We start from the raw sequence: 23,160 nt of genomic DNA, 5'->3' as shown, positions 1-23,160 counted from the left end.
CCCTCATTAAGTTATTTCTAACGGGCTCCTTTTTGAAAACTCTGAATGCACTGAGGTTGGCTGTATTATTTCTTTAGTCTGACTCCTTCAATTTCTCCTCCCCAGGAAGGCAGTGCAGCACAGGTTACCTGGGGAGTCTGAGGAAGCTCTGACCTTGGAGCTTTCAAGACTCAGCTAGACAAAACCATGGCTGATCTAGTGTCCCACTTTGAGGTGGAGAATGGATCACATGTTCTCCAGATGTCCCTTCCAAGGAAAATCTCTTGGATTCTGTTCCATAATCCATCTGCCAAAGCTGCCTTCCACTTTTGTGTTCTCACCCAGCTCTTTTCTGTAGGTTAGGCTCAAATCTAGGTCTGTTTCCTTAATTACAAGAGTTTCCCACAACAGTTTCACTAAGACTTGGGTTACATCTTTCTTTTTAGAAGGTATCGTAGTAAATCTCCACCTGTCACCAAGCCCTGTGATTCAGAGGTTTCTGCTAGTTGCTCATAAAAATAATAATTTACCCTGTTTGGTCGTAATTAGTAAGAAACCCTCACCTCTGCTGCAGACTCAGTGAAGCAGAGAATCTGTTCTGTTTGCTGAATGGCTGTGTTTTTGTTTCTGTGTTGAAGTAAGGTGGTAGAAACATACATTAAGATACATATCAGACCATTCAATCTTAACACTGTTCATATGGCCAGTGCAGACACTTTAGAGAGAAATTAAAAAATAGGCAGTTATGAAATAAGTCTGATGAGAAAGTTTCTATTTAACCACTTTATAGGTTATTGATAGTGTGGGAGCATATGTAGCTTTTTTAAAGAAACCATCCAATCCAACAGCTTCCATTGTCAATGAGGTTTGAATTAGGCTCACTTAAGTTGAAGGTACTGAGTATCAGTGCTCCAGTGTAGGAGCAGCTACAGGCTTTTTATATGTCTGTCATCCAGACTGCTACTTGGGAAGCACTTCTATCCAGTGAGGTATGCTTACAGTAATAAAAGTCCTGACATACATTCCTCTAGAAATGCCTATGGTAATACAGAATGAATCATGCAAAAATGTGGCATCCTTTTATTTTGAAAAATATTTTCATGTTATTTCCACCTCCTGAGCAGCTGGCCCCAGTGAGATGTATTTTGGCAGTGCAACTTGCTGTATATTTATCAATATCATTATTTCAGTTCCTGCAAGACTAAAAGATTATTTTTATTTGTTATTCACTTCGTATATTAGTCACTGAAAAGGAAATTTCAGCACTAGAATGTTTCAGGAAGACTAGAATTGGTCTAGGACTCAAAACACACACACACAAAAAAAAAACTGAGAAGAATAATTCCCGGATGCAATGCAGTATTTCTGGAGTGCTCCCAAGCAGCAGAAAAGTTTCAGTAAGAAGATTTTTCCCACGGGGGAAAACAAAAGTTTATTTCCTATTTTTCCATGCTGCTGTTTGTCATTAAAAGGTCTGTTACTATCTCATTAGCCACTTGACATTGAATTTTAACAAAAGAATGGGCAGAAAAGGTAATGTGCTGTTAACTCTGCACACCCAAGGAGAAAAAAGCAACCTGTGGTTAAAAGGCTCTATAAAAATTGAATCATATTTACAAGAAAGACTGTATTTTAGTAATAGATTATTATGAATTCTGTAATAGTTTCACAGCTGCCCAGCTGTCCACTGTCTCCAGCATAGTAACTGTTACTCAGGATCCTTGCACAGACTCCCCAGGGTCATGGTCTCTTTTGCACATGTTATCATGTGAAGAAAAAAAAAGAGCACATTGTTTGTTTGGAAAGGAAAGAAGTTTGTACTTCAGTGAAGAATGTAATAAAATGTATTTTGCTTCACAGAATATTCAGAAAAGATTCTGCTTCCTGACCTGCGATGCAGCTAGTTACTTGGGAGACAACCTGCGAGGAATAGGCTCCAAGTTTGTGAGGTCTTCTCAGATGCTGACATCATGTTCAGAATGTCCCACCCTTTTTGTAGATGCAGAAACAGTGAGTACCTTCCTTTGAAAAGTCATGTACTGCATTGCAGAGTGCTACTGTTTACTGGCTGTTTCACTTTTGGGCAACTCCTTAACTGATATGGCAAAAAGGTACCTGCCTCCTATCTCTAATTTTTGTATCTTGTTCTTAGCCAAATTTCCATTAACTTCCCATGTTGTTTTATTAGGTAAGTACTGACAGATGGGCTATATGATGTGTTGAGCCTGAATGCCAAAAACCAATATAAAACAGGTGCCTACTGGACCCAGTTGGCTCCACGAGTGGAAAAGGAGAAGCTATTTTTTACATAGTTCAGCATGAAAGATGGTATTATGTTTAGCAGCTTCATTTGAGTCAACTGTGATGTGATCTGCATGATAAAAATAAATATTATGGAATAAATTAGATGGCCCTTCCTCTTGATTTCATTCTGGCCCATGTTTATCCAGCAACATCAGCACAGTATTGCCTCACACAGAAGTGCAGAGGTAGGAACTTGCCAAGTGTAATCTTGGGCCTGTCCTGTGACCACAGAAGAGCTATACCTTAAGTTGTGGAGATTAACTAGTTAAGCTTTGTGCAGTATTTTATTGTCCTCTGCAAAGCTGTTGAACAAAGAACACAATTTCAATTCCACATTATCATAGGTGCAACTTTTGCTATTTTTTCCGTGTAAAATTTACGTATATTTTTGCATAAGTATAAATATTTTTCAGTATTGGTATCTACAAATCCAGGTTTTCTTTTGTAAGATCTTTACTATACTTTCTACTCTACTAAGATTTTTATTACTTTATAGTGACATTTACTAGCCCTTTTGATTTAATTTTTTCCAGCTTCTCTCTTGTGGCCTTCTTGAAAAGCTGAAGTTCAGTGTTTTAGAACTGCAGGAGTACCTGGACACATACAACAACAGGAAAGAAGCAACACTCTCGGTATGCTGGATGATGTTATAGTTTTGGGTTTGGATGTGTGTGTACTTACCCTCTGTCAGGAGACTGCAGATACACTCAGATCTCTTCAAACTAGTATTCAGTAGAAAAACATGAGATTCATTATATGGATTAATACTGGATTCATTAAATGTTTCTTCCTGAAAAGAAGACCCGGAACTACAAAAACAGCTATTGTATCCCTTAATTTTAGAAACATTGTCATCTTTAGCATATTCCTAATCTCTTCTTTCTCTTACTCAATAATTAATTAATTTTCTTGGTTTCTGTAATTTGGAGTACTGACAGAAATCAAAGCTACACTTTATAGTAAACTGAAATATCACTTATCTTTCTCCAGATCAAACCATAGGCCTTATTCATATGTTCTTTTAATTTCTCTCTGAAAATAGTGGCTTGCAAACTGCAAAGCAACGTTTGCTGGTGGCTCACGAGATGGAGTTATTACCTGCCAGCCAGGGGACTCAGAAGAGAAGGTAATGAATGAGCAATATTATTTCTCCCCTGTAAAGTGACACGTGTGATTTCTCTTGTTCTTGGACTCACCAGAGCCTGCTGTACTTCCTCCTTGTTGCTTTTTTGGGGTTGAGCATAACCCAGTTTTCACCATGAAGGCTCGAAGGTATTGTTGTTGCCTCAGTCCTGGGCATAGGAAATAGGAAGTATTCAGGGGCAATACTTCTGCCCTCCTGGTGTAGATGAGGAAGCAGATCTAACTGTGCCTCGGTTGCCTGTGTTCTCTCTTGTGGAAAGATGTTGCAGCAGTGCAGCAGCTCTGCAAATCACTCCTGGTGCACTCTGCTTCCACATCACACATTTCAGAAATCAGCACAATCAGCAAGCATTTCTGTTATTTCATGCACTAAGTATAGGAAACAGTATATAGGAAACAGTAAGGTGTCTTAGTGGTGGACATTGAATTGAGAAACGTTACTTTGTGGGTTTTTTGCCTTTGGGAGGAAAAAGAATGGAGGGATGGGAAAAAAGAGAGTGTTAGAGAGAATTAGCCAAAATCAGGAAGCAGCAACAGCATGTACAAAAAAGCAACACCTTCTCCTCCATGTATTTTAACTTACAAAATATTATGACATTTTAAGCACACACAGTTGCCTGTTGTAACCAGTTTTTCCAAATACCTTGTTTTCTAATCAGGTTAGTTTCAGGGTTTTTGTCTTCTGCCCCAATTCTCTTCCTTTTTTTTTTTTTTTTTTTTAATCTTAACCTCTTTTTCCCACCTCTATGTATCTGTTTTCCTGTATTTGAACTCCCTTGATTTTTATTTTTAATGGCATTTCCCAAGAATCCCAAGCCCTTGCCACCTGTGCATTTTGGCTTCCTTGACCTTATTAGCAAATCGGATTTGCTAATAAATCCTCTGGCTGCAACCACAGGGAATGGGAAAACTGTTCAATCTTCCCCCACCTGGCATTGGCACCAGCAGACACCTTCCAATGCATTTGAAGGTGATGTACTCTTCTGCAAGTACATCAGGAGAGAGAAGTAGATTATATGTAGGGAGGCATGGCTATGAGAACAGGCATGGACCTTCTTTTTCTACTGATGCACAACACCCTGAACAGGGACTTCAGATTTTAGTGTGGCATGCCTTGCTCTACACATCTTAACTTGTCCTCTTCATCCCTCGTTTGGAAACGTGTAGAATGGATGGAAGATCACACATCTTGCTGATCATCTACATTTTTTCTTTTTTCAAAAAAGTAGAGGAGAAAGAATGCTGAGGTGAAAGAATAAACTGAACTGAGCTCATATAGCTGGCCTAAATACATCTAGAAGTTAATATATGTCATGTTCCTCTTGTGAGGCTTTTTTTTTTTAACCAGGTGTTCTCTGTTTCAGAATTAAATGTGTTTTTTGTAAAGCTAGAGTTGGTATTCTTACAGATAATCACAAAAACTGGAAAGAAAAGTTTCTCACTCCTGTGGGAATCCCTCTCTCCCCAGTATTGTTCCTTCAGGCTAAAATGCATTATTCCTTGGAAGTTGACAGGATGATAGGTCTTTAATCAATAGGTCTATTTCTTTCCTTACCCTTCTCAATGACCTGACAATTGAAGTAGCTCTTCCTAAAGAAATGTTCTTTTTATTCAACAAAAATTTAATGGGAAAAAGATTCTGGGGAAACTGAGGAAAGGTGATTAGGAAGGGACAAGGAAAAATTCATCTTAGAGTAGCAAGTATTTTTTTTTCTTAGCTTTCATCTCTTCTTCTTCCTCAACCTGAATGACTAAAGAATCCAGCAATTTTAGGGGGAAAAAATATGCCTTACAACATCAGTCACAAGGGAACCTGCCTAAACCTGCCTCTTAAAAGTCACTGAAGGTTAGACTAGGTCCTGAAATCCTGCTGCAAACTTCTGGCATAAAAATGTTGCTTAGCTAAGGACAAAACCAGGCTACTTTGGGGAAAGGATATGAAATAATTGGAAGGAAGAAAAAGAAGGATACCAGAAATTCCAAGAAATACCAGATTCCAAGAACTCCCCACCTGGTAAAAAGCATGAGATGCAAATAGTCCCCTATACATAAGACAGACAAGGACGAATTCAACATCAGCACAAGTGGTTGCATCACAAATGCCCACTATTGCTGGTAACAATTGGCACAAATTTCTCTAATCAGATCTTATTTCAGAATAATTGCACATATTTGACCGTTGTTACTGTTAATGAAAATACCCAAAGACCAACATTTCTTATCCTGGCCCTAAAGTAAATAAGCTTGAGAAGTTGTCTAAGACAGTTCCTAGAGCTAGGAACTTTTCTGAAATGGGGTAAAAGCTTCATGTCCCGGAATGAAGCTTTTATCCCTCTTGTTCTTACCACAGATAACATGACTCAAACATGTCTGGGATTTCTAAGTTTTGATGCTACATTAAGCAACAGGGTCCCAGGGACACGGGAGTCAGTTCATAGTGAAAAGGTAACTTGACCTGTGCTTACAAGCTGTAGCAGTCTTAAATGATTACAGCTATCATAGAATCATAGAATCATAGAATTAGCCGGGTTGGAAGGGACCTCAGAGATCATCTAGTCCAACCCTTGACCCACGGGAGCAGTTGCTAGACCATGGCACTGAGTGCCACATCCAGTCTTTTTTTAAATGTCTCCAGGGACGGAGAATCTACCACCTCACCGGGCAGTCCATTCCATAGCCTAATCACCCTCTCCGTGAAGAAATTCTTCCTAATATCTAACCTAAACCTCCCCTGGCACAACTTAAGACTGTGTCCTCTTGTCTTGTTGAAGGTCGTCTGTGAAAAGAGTCCAGTTCCCACCTCGCTACAGCCTCCTTTCAGGTAGTTGTAGACAGCAATGAGGTCTCCCCTGAGCCTTCTCTTCTTCAGGCTGAACAGCCCCAGCTCTCTCAGCCTCTCCTCATAGGGCCTGTGCTCGAGTCCCTTCACCAGCCTGGTTGCCCTCCTTTGGACCTGTTCCAGGACCTCTACATCCTTCTTAAACTGAGGGGCCCAGAACTGGACACAGTACTCGAGGTGTGGCCTAACCAGCGCTGAGTACAGGGGAAGAATCACCTCCCTGGAAGAATCACCTCCTCAGTACATTCTTTAACCTTACTAAACAGAGATTTTTTTCATCTAATCAAAGACTGGGTTTGTTTGTTTGTTTTTCTGGAAAAGAGATGCATGTGAGATCCTATGTTTCTTGCCAGTTAGCACTGCTAATTCAAATAAGTGTTTTATCTTCTAATGAAACATTCACTTTACTCTGTAGGTCCAAAGTCAGTGTAGACCTTTCCTAAACCTTGCTTATCCCAAAGCTCACCACAAGGTAATAGATTGAAAATTCAAACTGTTACCATACTATTCTGTGATTCTGTGATGTTTAAAACAAACAAACAAAAAAATTCCTCAAAAAATCAGAATGTACCTGTTGCTATGAGAGTTCCTGTGGCTAAAGGTTCTATTAGTTTAGGCCACCAGTGAGACTGGAGGTGGTACCTCTTGGGACCATTGTCATCTGGAGCTGAGTTGAGCTGAGGCTAGAGCTGGCTAGAGAGTTGGGCAAAGAGGAACCTAATGAAAGCCAAGTGTAGGGTTGTGCACCCAGGGAGGAATAATGTCATCCACCAGTACAGGTTAGGGGTTGACCTGCTGGAAAGCAGCTTTGGGGAGAAGGACCTGTGAGTCCCTCTGAACAACAAATTAACCATGAGCCAGCAATGTGCTCTTGTGGCCAAGAAGGCCAAAGGCATCTCAGGGTTCATGAAGAAGAGTTTGACCAGCAGGTCAAAGGAAGTTAACCTTCCCCTCTACTCTGCCCTAGTGAGGCTATATCTGGAGTACTGTGCCCAGCTTTGGGCTCCCCAGTATAAAAGAGACATGGAACTACTAGGGGATGTCCAGCAGAGAGCTGGACAATGATGATCAGGGAACTGAAGCATCTGTTCTATGAGGAAATGCTGAGAAACCTGCGTCTGTTTAGCCTGGAAAAGAGAAGACTGAGATGAGATCTTATCAATGCTTATAAATATCTAAAGGGCCTGTGTCAAGAGGATGGGGCCAGACTTGTTTTGGTGGTGTGCATCTACAGGGCAAGGGGCAACAGGCACAAACTGGAACACTGGAATTTCCATCTGAACATGCAGAAAAGCTTATTCATCTTGAGGGTGACAGAGCACTGAAACAAGCTGTCCAGGATGTGGAGTCTGCTTCCCTGGAGATGTTCAAACCCTGCCTGGAAACAATCCTGTACAGCCTGCTCTGGAGGGTTGAACCATATGGTTTCCAGGGGACTCTTCCAACCCCTACCATTTTGTGGTTCTCTTAGCTAGGGTAAAGCTCAAGGCACAGTGAGACTCAGTTGTTGATGAGGGGCAATGGTTTTAAATTAGAGAAGAGCAGATTTAGATTGGATGTAATGAAAAAGTTCCTTACCACAAGGGTACTGGAAAAATGGAACAGGTTGCCCAGGGAGGTAGCTGAGGCCTCATCCCTGGAAATATTCAAGGTGAAGCTTGACAAAGCTCTGAGCAATCTGATCTAGTTGAGGGTGTCCCTGATGACTGCACTGGGGTTGGACTACATGACCTTTAGAGGTCCCTTCCAACCCAAATTATTCTATGATTCTATTAGCTAATCTAAACCAACACTTACTGTAGGAATTAAACTAGAAATTGAGAAGAAGAGTGAAGGCTACTGTCATTCCACCTGAGCTCTTGCTTCTGGGGACTGAAAGAAACATCAGTCCAGTAATGAGTGTCATTTCAACTTCCAAGGAATATTTCATTTTATGCTGAGGCAGTAAGATAAGTTACAATCTTGAAATGCAATGTTGTGTTGAGCATCAGTAATTTAGGTTTTTATTAATATGCAGTATATTTTCTTTCAGTGTAGAAGAAGGTTTTTTTATCTAATGTGAAAACCCTTTCCCACCCCCTGTTCTGTCTTGCCCTGGTTTTGGAATCATACAGAGAAGACAGTATTTTCTGGAAAAAAATGACCATGGAATTCACTTATTTGCTGCCCCCTCCCCCCTACTTCGAAGTAAATTCCATGGGAAATGAAAAATTATAGGTGGATTCCAGTATTTTAGAAAGCCCAAATGAAACTTGGTGGCATGCTAAACTTCAGAGGAGCTTAAGTCAGACACAAACAAGATTTGAAAAACAAGCCAGCACACCTGTGAATTCACTAGAGCACAGTGATCTGTCTGCTCTTGTCCTCTTCTTATCTTGCATTTAGTTTTTCTAGGCTTGGTTTGTAATCTGCATGTATCTGGAAGCCAAGGTATAGAAGTGTTGTTTTTTTAAGGGTACTTAATATGAGAAAAAAAGTATTCTAACAGGGCAAAAACCATAAAATTACACATCATAAGAGCTTAAAGCTTAGTTTGTCATGGTTTGATAGCAGTGTAATGCAGGATTTGGGATAACAATTTCCATACATTTTTTAATAGTAAGGCCCATGGAAAGAAGCCACACTGGAATATTTTGTGTGGTTGTACCAAATTAGTTTTATTTCACAGTTCTGTGTTTCTGGCTTTGTATTAATGGTAAGGTAAATAATTTTAATAAAAATTCCCAATGTTTGTTAATTCTGTATGCATATGCACAGCCATCAGGCTGCAACTGATCAGATGCCATTGTGCCTGTTACAGAATTTACGTGATGACTGTTAATCTAAAATCTCATAAAAATGTAATACACACAAACGAAAGGAAAGCTGCACTAGAACTTCACAGAGTGCAAATGTCTTCTTGGCAAAGGAGACATTTTTTGAGGAGAGAAGTTGGTCCTGGATCTTTGAAATGCTAATGCAGGTCAATTAGCATTTTGCTTGCTATTGCAACAGGACTTCCACTGACATTTTAATAGCTCCAGAATTATGATCAGTGAATAATTACTGGTGAGAGGAAGGAATACAAAGCTGTCTGAACTTGTGGCATTGCCATAGAGTGAAAATGAACCGGCATTTTCCATGGTTTGTTTTTTGTTTTTTTTTCCTTTCTATTATGCTAGTCATAACTTAAAAGTTATATACTGAATGTTTCCATTGTAATGTGCAAGGTAATAAGCCCGGCAGTCACAAAACTTATTCTGGAAATTTCATTAGCTCTGTTATGTCCAAAACTAAAATATTTATAAATAACCAAGTTCAGCTCTGTTCATCACTTGGAAACCCTGACTAATTTTATGAGAACTTTCCAAAATTAGGTCTTTTTAATAACAAAGAAAACAATTTAAAATAAAATATTGTTTCAAGAGTTTTCTAACACAACTTCACTTTAAGTTCCTGAACTACCGAGTGGGATAAATCAAAACTAATAAATTTGAAGATCTAACTGAGGATATTTAGACGGAAATTTACAATTAGAATTCAAGCTTGATTTTATTAAGAATGCTGTGCATGTTGATTGTGATATTTCCAACCAGTTATCAGGTTGAGGCAAGCATTGCTAATACTGCTGATGAGTTGTGCTATTAAAGATGGGCTGTGCTTCCTATTGCATGCATTACACTGACACTTTACTTTCTTTCCTTTCCTTTTCTCCTGTGCCATGCTTGCTGTGTAGCAAATGGAATCTCTTGCAGTAAGTTGAAGTTCTTTCATATTCTTTGTCCATCTGTAGATGGACCAATACACCCCAATTTTACTGTTTTATTTAGAAGCATGTTTTCCTTTTTTTTATATAATTTCCTGTAGAATAGTGGTTCTACATGCAGTGACTGAAATAATTTACTAAGGTGTGTTTTGTGAAATCTAAAAATACTGTGCTGAAATTCTGACACCTTCACATGCTGTTTTAAATTATAATTTACATAAATTTTAAACAATTAGGACTTTGAATTGGTATAATATGCTGGAGTGGAGATAAAAATTTTTGTTATTTGAAAATTCGTAATTTTCAGTTTGTCCTAATGAAAACTTAAAATTTATAGTTGACAATTATATACCAAAGTAGTTTTAATTATGTATTGATTAATAGTTTCACCACTATTGGTTTTTAATACGTACTCAATAATAATAAAAAAAAGAGTTGCTTGATATGGTAATAAATACTGAGTGAGTCTTCAATTTGACCTTAGTTTGTTTTAATTCAGGTTAGCAGACAGAAAGTTGAAACTGAATTATTGTTCTCTAAGGACTAACAAAAATGTGTTATATGCCAAGCAATCATGAGATTATTTTTTTTTTTAAATAATGTTATGCAGTGTCCTGGTTTTAAATTACTTTTTAACTTGCTGACAACTTGAAGTAGGTGTATGTTTAACTGCTGTGTCAGGGTGTTGCCAATTGTCCAAAATTCAAATAGAGTGAATTTAATCCCTACTGGTGAACAGGACCAGGCAGAAAGTGTGTGTTCCCAGGAATGGCTTTTGGAGTGGACAGTCAGCACATTTCCAGGCTCAGACACCAGCCAGTCAGCCCCTGACATGCCCAGCAGTGGTACAAGAGGACAGAGCCATTTCCAGGAGTTTGTATCTAAACTCTGTGTGTGAAGAGTCAGGAGATCAGTTATCCACGGGGGTGCAAGCTTGGCAGTGCTCCATGGCCTCAGTTACAGAGAATGGCCTCTGGCAGGTTTACTTAACAGGCAGCATCCCTCCTGCCCTACCTCTTCATTCCCTTGGCCATCAATGTCCCTACCCTCCAGACAATTCTGTCCTAGCAGGTCACACACCCATTCCCTCCCTTTTTTCCCCACTGGGCCTTCCTTCAGGTCCTGTGGGTCTTTGGTGTCATACAAGGTCTGGTGGAATTTCTCCCTTCCATTTTGGTCAGGAATACTCTGACTCTGTTCACCAGTAACAGACTTGAAATATCCTGACTCAGGTACCAGAAACCATTGATCCATAACCCCACAGAGCTCAAACCAGAACATCTGCAGTGCTGAGCTCTGCTGCTGGGGCAGACCAGCACTGCAGGCTCCTCATCAGGCTGACACCCCTGGCTTGGCACTGCCCTGCTGCTCCCTCTCTCCTCCATAAACCTCCTGCAGAAGGAGACTTTAACTCCACCTGGTTTGGGCAGTGCCTGGGCTGACTGTTCTCATACGTGGGTACGAGGTGTCCACCCCTTCCAGACAAACAAAGCTGAAACTTGCCAAAGAATTTCTCTTTTGACATCAGCCCCTCAGTCTTGTCTGTCTGGAATAGAAATTTTGGGAACTGGAACACTAAGGATATGGTTCTAATTTTGGTTAATTAATAAGGAATGTGGCACTTAAGTATTGATCCATATGTAAATAAACACTTCGGTCAAGTTAATGTTTATAATGGTTTTAAAGTGCTTTTTATTAGTATTTATGCTGGCATTTGCACAGACCCCAGTTCAGCAAATAACTGAAGCATGTCTGAAGTGCTCTAAGAAAGCACAGACATTATTAGCTTCTTCTTTTCTGTCATGTTTGGCATGAAATGCTGCTCTATTTTCTCCAAGCAAGTGGAAAGATCACTGAGCCTATTCTTGGTCACTGTGTCTGTAAAAGAAGACAATTTAAATAGGATTTGAAAGCTGTAAGCCAAAGGGTCAGGAGGCCTCCTACTTGTACTTACAGAATTTTCACTTATGTAATTTGCCAAAGATTAAATATTCCTCCTTTCCTCACCATGATCCAGCTGTGGAGCTGAGATTTGCCCTCCTGATAGACACATGGATACCAGGACCATGAGCACATTAACCTGACCTCTGTGGCAGATGTGCCCATTGCCTGATATCTCAATGTGTCTGACACCTTTTGTGTGGTGCTGTGCATTACACTGGAAGAAACAGTATTTGTTGAACAGTATATACTTAATCTGGGAAAATAAATTGTAGAAGACAGAGGTCCTCTCCATCCATCTGTTGTATGGTTTCTTTAAGATGGTGGAAAATCCATGAGGTGAAGTTTGTTGCAGAGCTGGCATTTCCTCCTTCCCACTCCTTGCTGGGTTTATTGCCTCTCTTTCTCTCCTCTCGGAGAGGCAGGCAGGAGCTTTGACCCTCTTGGACAACTACTTCACTGCTTCTCTCTTGGATTTCCATCCTCTCAGACGAGGTCTTTGACCATTTCTGAAGTTTTAAAGAGTTTTATATTCTATGCGGAAAAGTAACTTCCCCCATATTCTACCTCTGCTTTCCAGCTGCAAAGTGGAGACAGTGAAGCTAACCTGTATGAACTGCTTTGAGATGGATGTTGATGTGTGCTACAGGAGAGCTAGTGATCATACTTTAGATTTTTAATGTTGTATATGACTTACTGGCAAAAGAAAGAATGTTACTTGTTTTCTGAAATAGTATATGGTCAAACTTCAGTAAAATGATGTTTTTTGAGAGCTGAACTATTTCAGTATGTTTTATTAGTTACTGAAAATGATCCTAACTCACTGATCTTTATTATTTCTCCTACAAATCTTTCTTTAGCAACTGGAACTGTGTCAGAGATTATATAAACTGCATTTCCAGCTGCTTTTGCTTTTTCAGTCCTACTGTAAACTTATCGGACAAGTACATGAAGTCAGTTCCATGCCAGAGGTATGTAATAAAACACAAAGACTTACATTGAAAATACTGCTTTTCTTTCATGTTCAAATTTTTCTTTCTATAGACTGACACCAAAGATTAAACTACTTCACCTTTTTAAAACCCTTCAATATGCCAGTATCTGCATTTAAAATATACACGAGATGCTGTATTTTTCATAATTGGCCGTGCTTTCAGAGACTGGGATCTTTTATACATTCAGGCTTCAAAAGTCATTTCAGTCAATGGTAACAAACTAGAATGATACATGAAACTGTAACTTCACTCACACACTTTGGATGTAGGGTGGGTTCACACTGTGTGAGCATCTGCAAGTGATTTATTTAAATTGTGTTAAAATGGGGTCTTTTCTGTAATGGGTAGGTACATCCAGTGTAGTGGTAAGAACAGCCTTGAAATACTTGATCCCTTTGGTGCCTATGGAGAATGAAAATACCCATCTCTCATCTCTTTCCTTGGAACAGCTGTTAAATATGTCGAGAGAACTGAGTGAGTTGAAGAAAAATCTTAAGGATGCCACTGCTGCAATAGCAGCTGAGCCTCTGACGACAGAATCTGAGCCCACGTTCAGCTCCACAGAAGCAGCAATTCAGTCCATGCTGGAGTGTTTGAAAAACAATGAACTTGTTAAAGCTGTCCGACAAATAAGGGAATGCAGGCAAGTTCAGCTCCATGGCTCACATTAAATTTTCATTATTAGAAAAGTATGGATTTATTATCTTCCTAACTTTATCCTAATGTAGTGTGCTGAATCAGCATTAATTTAACATGTTTCAACAAGGTACATGGGGGTACTGATATTATTAACTTTTGCAGATTTGTGTCACAAGTAATGATATCAAATTAGTAATACAAATGTGTGCTTGAAACAACTGAGGTTTTTAATCACACTGTAGAACAAAAGTACTTCTGTGAGGATTTTAAGAGTTCTACAGAGTTAATGGCTTACAGGTGTGTGCCACTGGCACAGGCTAACATTCAGCACAGTTTCACTTTCACTTACTTGAGTGAGTTTTCTTAAGCTGTTTTTTTTTTTAAGATAGTAGGAACTGCACTTTTATGTTATCTCAGTGCCTGATACCAGAGTCTGAGTAACAAATAAGTAGCATAAAACAGTGAGTTACTTGTGAGTCAGTTTTCCTTTCAGTGACCTCTATCACCTTGTTTCCATCCGTGCTGATAAACCCATAATGATACTCATTCTTTTCCTGGTTTTGTGCAGGATTTTGTGGCCTAATGATATCTTTGGAAGTAGCTCTGACGACGAAGTCCAGACACTACTGAACATTTACTTCCGGCACCAAACCTTGGGTCAGACGGGCACCTATGCACTGGTGGGCTCCAACCAGAGCCTGACTGAAATCTGCACCAAATTAATGGAACTGAACATCGAGATCCGTGACATGATTCGCAGAGCTCAGAGCTACAGGGTCATCAATACTTTTCTCCCAGACTCCAGCGTTTCCGGCACAAGTCTCTGACAGGACTCTGGTGCCCTCTTTCAAGCGGGGAGTGCTGCCCTGTTGGGGTGAGGTGGCTCAATGTCTTCTCAGCCTTGGAAAGGTTTGGTCAAACTGTACTCACTCTCGTTACATTTAGGATTTCTTCTAAAAAGATATGGGGTGAACTTCAAATGTGTAGCAATACTGTAAGGACAAAGGTAGCGTAGAGCATCTGGGACAACACCCTTTGTTCTCTGTTGCACAAAACTAAGTTAGCATTTCACTGAGCAACTGCAACTCACTACTGAAGAAGTGACTTCCATTGCATACCAAAGCCTACTACACTGAACAATACTTCCTTTATAGCAAATTAATTTTAGGTTGGAAAAAGGTGCAATGTTTCCTTCGCAAAATAATATTTTTTTGTTAAAAAAAAAAAAAGACAACAAACTTGTACATTTTTTTTTGTTCCTTTTTTTCTCTTATTTGGTTGAGTAAAAGATGGGCAGAATGAAGCTGGCCACAGAATTTTGCAAACGTGTTGGTCAAAAGCTGAGAGCCTGTGTGTATGAAACAAATTGTAAATGGACTACAGTTTAATGTACACTGTAATTTGAATATGATCACTGTATCTTAAAACAACAAGCTGCTATGAAGTACATTTCCTAATGTTACTAGGCTACTGTCTCTGAAGGTACTGGATCATACTGCAGAGGTCTGTTCTTAGGCCCCCAAGCATCATGAATGGTCTTGGTAGATTTTCTTCTTTTTTTTTTTTTTTTTAAAGGACCGTGGCTGCTTTTTACTAGAGGGTTGCTTTTATGAATATATTTATACTGTTAAAGGATGGTTGATCTAATTTAACTTGCCATTTTGTAGGAGAAAGTCCCATCACAGAGTCAAATCTTTTGAACTGTTATGCATGCATATTTTTATTTAATATAAATTTTGAGTATAAAAAGTAAAAATATTAATGTGAAATGCAAGTTCTCATGTTAAGTTTCTTTAAAGAGATGCTTATTTTATTTGTAATGTATATATGAAAGTCATACCTGTATGTTTTTTTCTTACATTTAACTGCTGTCCAGTGTTAAATGTATGCATGTAAATCTGTTGCACATCTAAGACACTTTTATTCTGACAACTATGTAACTTATTCACTCTGTAAATACACTTACCATTTTTGTGAAGTAACTTTGGTTGATATTTGGATCCGTACATCCATTTAACTAAAATATAAAAGTCAGATATAATCACAACAGAGTTTGTGCTGGTTGTGAAGATTGTGTTCTTGTCTGCATCCTCTATACTGCTGCGGATGGTATCCATGATCAGCAGCCCCCAAAAGACACCTTTCTCATCATTTATGGTGAAAACATTCATTAAACTGAAAGAAAACAGAGGGAAATATAAGTATTTGTAGTCTGTAGTTACAGCTCAACCAGGAAGAGAACATTGACTAAAGCAGTTTCATAATTTAAAAAAAAAAAAAATCCAAAATGTATCTAAAGGTTTGTTTCTGTTAAAATCATCAGTAATGGTCCTGTTTGTTCCAGCACTGGGTTTAAGTCAAGTTTTTTTCTGTAATTGGGGCAGTCTGCAAAAATGTTAGTGGTTGGTGCAAGCTGAGATCTGCTCTATCACTTGGCAAACTCAGGGATATTTTACAGATCACAGAATCACAGGAAAGTTCAGGTTGGAAGGGACACAAGAAGGTAATCGAGTCCAGCCTGCACTTTGAAGCAGCCAACCATGAGATCACATCAGGTTACTCAGACCTTTATCCAGTTGGGTCTTGAAAACATTGAAGGATGGAGACTGCAAAGCCTCCCTGGACAGCCTGTTCTGCTTGGCTGCTCTTATGTTGGAAAAGCTTTTCTTTTATTCACTCAACCTCTCTTGTTTTATCTTATGCTCGTTGTCTCTCCACCCCCTGCCACGAGCCCCCTTGAAGAGCCTGGCTCCATCTCTCCCCCGTAACGTCTAGGTCCCACTGGAGCCTGGGCTTCTTCAGGCTGAATAAGCCCAGTTCCTTCAGGGTCTCCTCACAGAGCAGCTGCCTCAGCCCTATGAACAGCTTGGTGCCCTCAACTGAACTCCTTATAGCTGATCAACATCTTTCCCATAGAGAGGGCCCAACTCTGCACACAGTAATCTGGATGGTCTGGGAAGGGCTGAGTAAAGAGGGACAGTCACTCCCAGGGCTGTGCTGCCTCTGTGTTCATACAGCCAAGGATGTTGTTGCTGCCAGGGCCTGCTGCTGGCTCCACACCCAGCTCACTGCCAGATAAATCCCAAGGGCACTTTCTGATAAGGTGACCCCTACCCAGTCAGTCCCCCATCTGTGTCACTGCAAAGGGTTCTTCCCTTCTCCTCTTGTCCCTGCTGAACATCACACGGTTCCTGCTGGCCCATTCCTCCAGCCAGCTGAGATCCCTCCAGAAGGCAGCACTGCCTTTAGCTCTATTAGCTGGTTGCTTCAGTTTGGTGGCACCTGCAAACCTGTCACATGCACTCTGTTGCCTCTTCTAGGTCAGTGATAACAACATCAAACAGCACAGACCACCAGTTGTACACCACTTGCTACTGTCCTGCAGTTAAGAGCACAACCCATTAGGCACCAGCTTCAGTAACTTGATTGAACTGGTCCTCCACTGAGTATGAAGGCCTCCAGCAGCTCCTTCCATTCATAAATATTTTAAGATTCTTCACAGATACAACAAAATCCATGATATAATAACCTAGCTTTATTGGCATCACTTCCAAATTTAAGAGTAGAAAGATTCTCCTGCCTGCATTTTGTCTCTGGAACCACATCCAGTTACACCATTCAGTTATATTTAAGCTGCCTATCCTAGAGATCCCTCAGATAACTGGAGAGCTCCTGAAGCACAAGCCTGTATTTGGATGAGGGGCACAGGGGCTTAGTCCACCTCTTTTAGGACACAATTATATCTAGGTAACTTATTACACCCCTTCGCAGATACCCCAGCTCAACAAGTTCTTCCCTTCCTCACCTGGAAAACACGCAACACACTTGTCCTTCATATCTCAGTCTTCAATAACCAAACTCCTGTGAGGTTTCTATACATTTTACAGAGGCAGTGAGAAGAGGCACTTGCAGCTAAATGCATTTATCCCAAACTTTATGCTCCAGAACATTTGCATCCTCATCACTAGCTTCAGTTTAATCAACCAAAGGAAAAATTTGCTAGCATGGTTTTATAACCTCAGTATTCCCTAAAGGCAGACTGAAAACAAAATTTATTTTCTTTAGGAAATCAAATGCATTCCATTTCCTTCCAGATAGCTTTCCTCTTTCATCCCATCAAGATGAAACTAAGGGGTAACACACTAGTGCAAACTTTTATTGAACTTTATTCACACCATATATACAATGAAGTTATGTACTTTATAAATAATACAAAAGTCTTTATCCATTTTCCAATGCCAGGTCAAAAACCTAAAGTCACAAAATTGCAGGAGACCAACACAGTACAAAACACATAACAAGAGAGAGCACATGGATCAGACAATGTACTTGAAGCTGTAAGTGTTATCACAGGACAGCCTCTTGCCTTTGCAGCGGCCACACAGCTCTTGGCGATGAGGTCTCTTGATATCAATGTGTCTTTTCTTCTCAGGGCAGGAACAACGAGTTTTTGAACAGGTCTTAAGGAATAAAGCACTGCATTAGTAGTAGATCTAAAGCGCTCCCTTCACGTTAGGCTGACGTAGTTTTCATTAATCAAAGCACCATAATTGGGCTGATACACTTGAAAATGCTTTTGTGGTAAAAGGCCTGGGGAGTTACACTGGAAGAGCCTTCTCACCTAGAAGCAAACCAGCCTGCCCTACGTCTACCTAAGCACAACAGTGTATGAACAGAAAGCCATTAATGTAAGCTATTTGCAGGAGGACGGAGTCCTATCCCATTACACCTTTCCCAAATAGTATTCCCTAATATTTTGATGAAACCAAGTTCTCTTCCAAATAAAGCCAGTATCTAATTCAGCAACTGTAAGCTATTAAGAGTGTATTACAAACTCTGCCAGTCTTCCCATGATACCAGGATCTAACTTACCTGGCACTGGATTGCTTCCACTCTATAGGGATTGAAGCTCTTCTGGCATTTGCGACAGAGCTGCTTGAAGTACACCTGAAAAAAGCAAGTTCTCCATTACTACAGACACTTTCTTGAGGTGTTCAGTACAGGTACCTACATTTGTAGCAAAACATCTGATTTGCCACAGATTTGGTGCCATTCTTGCAAGTCTCAGAAGCAAGAAATAACTTGTTACCTACCTTGTTGCTTCCAGAAATGCACCACACATAAGCACTCTCCCATCTGGTCTTGCAGTCTTTGCAGTGGAAGTAGCCATACTTCTGCTCCAGAAACTGCAGAGAGGGAGTTAAGCGAGAAGCCTCCAGCACCACGAGCACTCCCAGCCCAGCTCCCTCATTATTCCACCTATTTCCACTGCTGCTCGGAGAGCCAGAGCTTCCTGGGGGGAACCACCAAGCCGGGGTGGAGCAGGAGGCCAGGCTGGGGACCACCGCCCCTTCAACTGCTCAAGGGCAGGTTTCTCCCCAGCCCCCTTCTCACTGCTCTTGCCCAGAGATGGCTGCATCAAGCCCCAGCCTCTCCTCAGGCCCAGCGCTGCCCACCTGGAAGGCCGCCCGCTGCCTGGGGGCTGCGGCCTCCTCCCTCGCCGCCTCCTCTGCCTGCCCCTCCTCCTGCCCTCTGGCACCGTCCTCCGCCTTCTGCTCCCGGGGGTCCTTTCCGGGCGCCTTTTCCTCCTTTTCCTGGGGTCCTTTGACCTCCGGCAGCGTGAAGAGGCGACGGTCCGGCACGGGCGAGTAGAGGGCAATGCGGCCCCGGGGCCGGAGGGCCGCGGCGGGGCTGAGGGGGCGGCCCACGGGCAGGGTGCGCGGCCCCAGCGAGCACTGCACCGCCACCTCGGCCCGCAGGCTCACCTGCACGCCCACCTCCTTCGTGCTGGCCCGGCGGAGCCGCGGCACCAGCCCCGGGCTCACCTGTGACAGCAGGGCCTGGAGCTGGGCCCGGCGGCAGCTGTCCAGGTAGTCTGGGGGCAGGGGGGCGAGGGGTCCCCCCAGGAAGGGGCTGATGGCGCTGCTCTTGTGCTGCTTCCAGCTGGGCTGCTTCGCCCCCAGGTCCCTGCTGCGGCTCGGTGTCAGGCTGCCCCTGAAGCTCTGGAAGGTGCTGAAAGGCGGACAGAAGAAGCTCTCCATGGTCATAGCTACGGAAAGGTCAATGCGAGTTGTCTCCCTGCCCTGCCTTTATTTTATCTGGAGAGCTGCTGCTAATTGTCGCTAATTGACGGGGAAATTGGCCACAGCCCGGTGGGGCCAGCAGGAAGGAATCAAAATCACACAACTCTGCGAGGCTCTGTGGGGATGAACAGGCGGAGTTCAGCCATAGCTGGGACAGCCCTGGCTTTCGTGCTGGGGGGAAGCTTATTTGCTCATAACTCCTGCTGTTTGCGGTCTTAAAATAACGGGAGAAGAGGGTTTGGGAAGCTAACAAACCCTACATAATGTGGGTGCTCCACAGGCAACTGTGCAAAGAATGCAGGCAATTACATCGCTGAAAAGAAGTCTTTATCGGTATTGAAAGCTCTGCGCATCCCCATTGTTCCATTACTTAGGGATTGTCTATGTGCAACTTTTCCATCATCTGTATTGCTTTAGGAAAAGGTGGGAAATGCTTCAGTTTGTACAACTCTCCAGAAGGAAAACAATTATACTGGAAAAAATTGTTTAATACCTACATAATGAAATCAGTTTCAGCAGTACAAGAATTTTCATTTTAGACTAGTAGTCCTTCTTCCATAGTTGCATAGTTCAGCTTTAAGATAATAAAATTAAAATTATATAATTAAATACTCTAAGCTGTGTATGTGAGCCTTTAGAAACTGTAAAATCCCCAAATCCCTGGACCTGCTGTGATATGAAATAATTTATTTGCATGACTCTTCACCACCTTTATAAAAGAGCTGCATTAAAAAATTCAATTGGTCAATAAAATAGGGGCCAGAGAAGAGCTGGTGGGGATGATGTTTTTAAAAGTTCACAAAGTAGTTCAGTAAGATTCTGTCGAGTGTCTGAAATAAATCTGTAAGAAACAATGGTTTTATGGAACAAAACGAGGTTGAGGATCAGATGGCACACATTCATCACAGATAAAAGCTCAAGGCTCCATGTTATGCTTGGGTTTTCAGAGCAGTGACCATATCAGCTCAAAGCAAAAACACGGTATCAAGATGCCCGAGTTAAAATTTAGAACTGCAGTGTGGCTGCAAGAAGATTAAGTTGTTAGGGGGCACTGAGAGGAATGGATTTAAACCGGACACATGACTGACATCTTTCAAAAGAACTGTGTTACTTCTGTGGGATGCTTTGGGAAGAACCAGTTACTGCATCTCCCCAGGCCACTGCAGGATTAGACACTGAGGAAGTTCATTAGGAGGGGGGGGCACATGGGAAAACTACTGAGTGAAAAGTCTCTGAAGAAAGTGACCGATAAATAAGTAGCTAATGTGATAAAACCATGTAAAATAAAGACTAGTAGGGAGAGGGAGGAAAAAACCAACCCCTTTGGAACACGAGAACATCCAGCTAAAATGAAAGATTGCTAACTCAAAATTGGTGATCTATACAACTTGAAGGTATTTTATGGATTCATTGCTGAGGCTAAGAACTTACCAAAAGTCAAAACGGGAATGGACATAAATATGGAGAATAGTATTTATCTTTATTAGAACGTTACCAAGTGCTTTAATATGTCACAGCCTATAAAACCACACATCCGCAAAACGTGGTGACTTCCGCAGGCAACAACCCTGTCACAGTGCTGCTCTTCTCATCTTGGACATCAGCGTTAGCTGCTTTTAGACACTAAGTTGCAATATATCGGCCTTACGTATCATAGTTAATTTCTCAAGTTATCTAAGGCGGTTGGAACAGAAGCAGCTGCCTGACAGCTGGCTCAGGACACTCCCCTTTTGTACTGTGAGAAATCGGCCCCGCAGGGAATGCAATTACAACAGACACCGCGCTTCCCTCGCCCGGCACCTCCCCGTCCCCGCCGACTCGCCCCGGTGCCCTTCCTCCCAGGCTGAGGGGCGGGGAGGACGGAGCGCGGGGCGGCTTCGGCGGGGCGGCTTCGGCAGGGCGGCTTCGGCGGAGCGACTGAAGGGGAGCGGCTGAGGGGGAAAGGCTGAGGGGGAAAGGCTGAGGGGGAAAGGCCGAGGCGGGGCCGCTGCGGGGCGGCTCTGAAACGGGGCTGCTCCGGGGCGGCTGAGGCGGGGCCGTTGCGCCGCCTCCTTCCCGTGACGCGACGGGAGAGAGCGGTGGATGCACTGAGTGCGCATGCACGGGGGCTCTGGCGCCAAAGCTTTGAAGGCGGTGTCCGGGGCGCCGCCCCCTCCCGTACCCCCACGCGTGCCGCTGACTGACGTGGGAGGCCATGCTGCGGCCGCCGCCTCGCCCCAGGGGCCCGACGGAGGTAAATGCCCCGTAGGTCGCCCGACCCTCCGTGTGGGGGTCTCCTCGCCGCCCCCCGGGCACTTAACCCCGCGGGGAGGGACTCCCGCTGCCGCCCTTCTCCTCACAGCCCGCGCGGGGGGTTGCGGGGACCAGCCTGCCGGCGGGGCTGCGGCCCGGGGGGACCCGGGGCGGCTTCGGAGGCAGCGCTCCCTGCGCGGGTGTGGCCCGGCAGAGGCTTCCCCTAACGGGGAGCAGCGGATGGGGCGCTTCGTCCTCTGGAATGTATTTCTGTGGCAGTTACCAGTTTCGTGGTGTTCTGCCTTGGCCTTTACCCCTCCTTAAAATGCCTGTCTTTCTCCTCGTTTTGGTACGCAGAGTGTGTTTAAAACAGCAGTTAGGTGGGAGACTGATTTTACAATAGAAACAACAAGTGTATTAAAATTAGCAGGGAAATTTTTGTGGCAGTCTTACTGGTGATTGTTTAATAGAACCATTAAACTGGTGGTGTCTCCTTCCCTTAAAAGCAGTTTTAAATGTAGTCCTTGGCACAAGAGTTGTAGTGGTTGTAGGAGTTAATACATAATAGTATATATTCTGTTAACATATAGTAACGAGTGGGGATTTTTTTGTTTATATTTAAAATACCTCAAAAACGTTCTGCCCATTCCATCTTGATTCTTCTTCTGTATTTGCCTTAGATAATACAGATAATAACAATGCTCTACTTCTTGACAATGCTCCCTATGCTCTTCTTGCCTGTTTCATACCATGTTCATCGTTCCAGTGTTTGAACATGCACATCACGGCCCTAGAGCTAAAGGGTTTGGTTACAGCACACCTACCAAGGAATGCAGGAAGACAGGGTTAAGACTTGCAGTGCATGAAAGTGTTTTCTTATTTCTTCTCAGGTTTTCCAACAGTTGTTCCAGTAATGATATGGATCAGAATATGGCTTGCAAACCTATGGAAAAGCTGACTTTCTTTGAAATATATAAGGCACATTGCAGTGAATCAGGTACAGCTTCTCTACAGTAAATAATTTTTAGTTAGGATTGCTTTCTGGATATCAATATTTTATACACATCTGCTCTGTGTTCCATAGAAAAACAGTGTGCAGCTTGTTAGATGCTCTTCTTGTTCTACATCTGTATTTGTTAATACCTCCCTTTGAATATATTTATTTAAATTTTTATTAGTAGCTGTTTTTATACTGTGTGCTCAGTTTTTGTACTTGTTTCTTTGTGGCCTCTTTATTTACCCATGTGCAGACCAGGTTAA

General features: G+C 42.2%; 3 protein-coding genes across 4 annotated transcripts in view; 2 read left to right on the top strand and 1 right to left on the bottom strand.

The window, feature by feature from the left end:
• The window catches only part of FRY (FRY microtubule binding protein), a 163,421-nt gene extending 147,785 nt beyond the window's left edge, over positions 1-15,636 (top strand). For both annotated transcript variants that reach the window (XM_030446532.1, XM_030446525.1), the window contains 6 exons: positions 1,840-1,989; positions 2,817-2,915; positions 3,326-3,409; positions 12,812-12,922; positions 13,396-13,589; positions 14,154-15,636. In XM_030446532.1, coding sequence (XP_030302392.1) covers positions 1,840-1,989; positions 2,817-2,915; positions 3,326-3,409; positions 12,812-12,922; positions 13,396-13,589; positions 14,154-14,412 — 897 coding nt within the window. In that variant the 3' untranslated portion in view covers positions 14,413-15,636. The remainder of the gene's footprint in view (positions 1-1,839; positions 1,990-2,816; positions 2,916-3,325; positions 3,410-12,811; positions 12,923-13,395; positions 13,590-14,153) is intronic.
• Positions 15,637-17,456: 1,820 nt separating this feature from the next.
• ZAR1L (zygote arrest 1 like) lies at positions 17,457-19,626 on the bottom strand. The gene is made up of 4 exons (XM_030464300.1): positions 19,042-19,626; positions 18,679-18,771; positions 18,458-18,532; positions 17,457-18,045 (listed from the first exon to the last, which is right to left on the bottom strand). The coding sequence occupies exons 1-4, from the start codon at positions 19,624-19,626 to the stop codon at positions 17,902-17,904; spliced, it is 897 nt and encodes a 298-aa protein (XP_030320160.1). The 3' UTR covers positions 17,457-17,901.
• Positions 19,627-21,819: 2,193 nt separating this feature from the next.
• The window catches only part of BRCA2 (BRCA2 DNA repair associated), a 37,128-nt gene continuing 35,787 nt past the window's right edge, over positions 21,820-23,160 (top strand). Inside the window, exons 1-2 of the mRNA XM_030448216.1 lie at positions 21,820-21,901; positions 22,791-22,897. Coding sequence (XP_030304076.1) covers positions 22,819-22,897 — 79 coding nt within the window. The 5' untranslated portion in view covers positions 21,820-21,901; positions 22,791-22,818. The remainder of the gene's footprint in view (positions 21,902-22,790; positions 22,898-23,160) is intronic.

The sequence above is a fragment of the Calypte anna genome, chromosome 1 (assembly GCF_003957555.1).
Source record: "Calypte anna isolate BGI_N300 chromosome 1, bCalAnn1_v1.p, whole genome shotgun sequence".
Taxonomy (NCBI): Eukaryota; Metazoa; Chordata; class Aves; order Apodiformes; family Trochilidae; genus Calypte; species Calypte anna.
The sequence above is the reverse complement of the archived record's forward strand: the minus strand, read 5'-3'. Positions and strand labels throughout refer to the sequence as shown.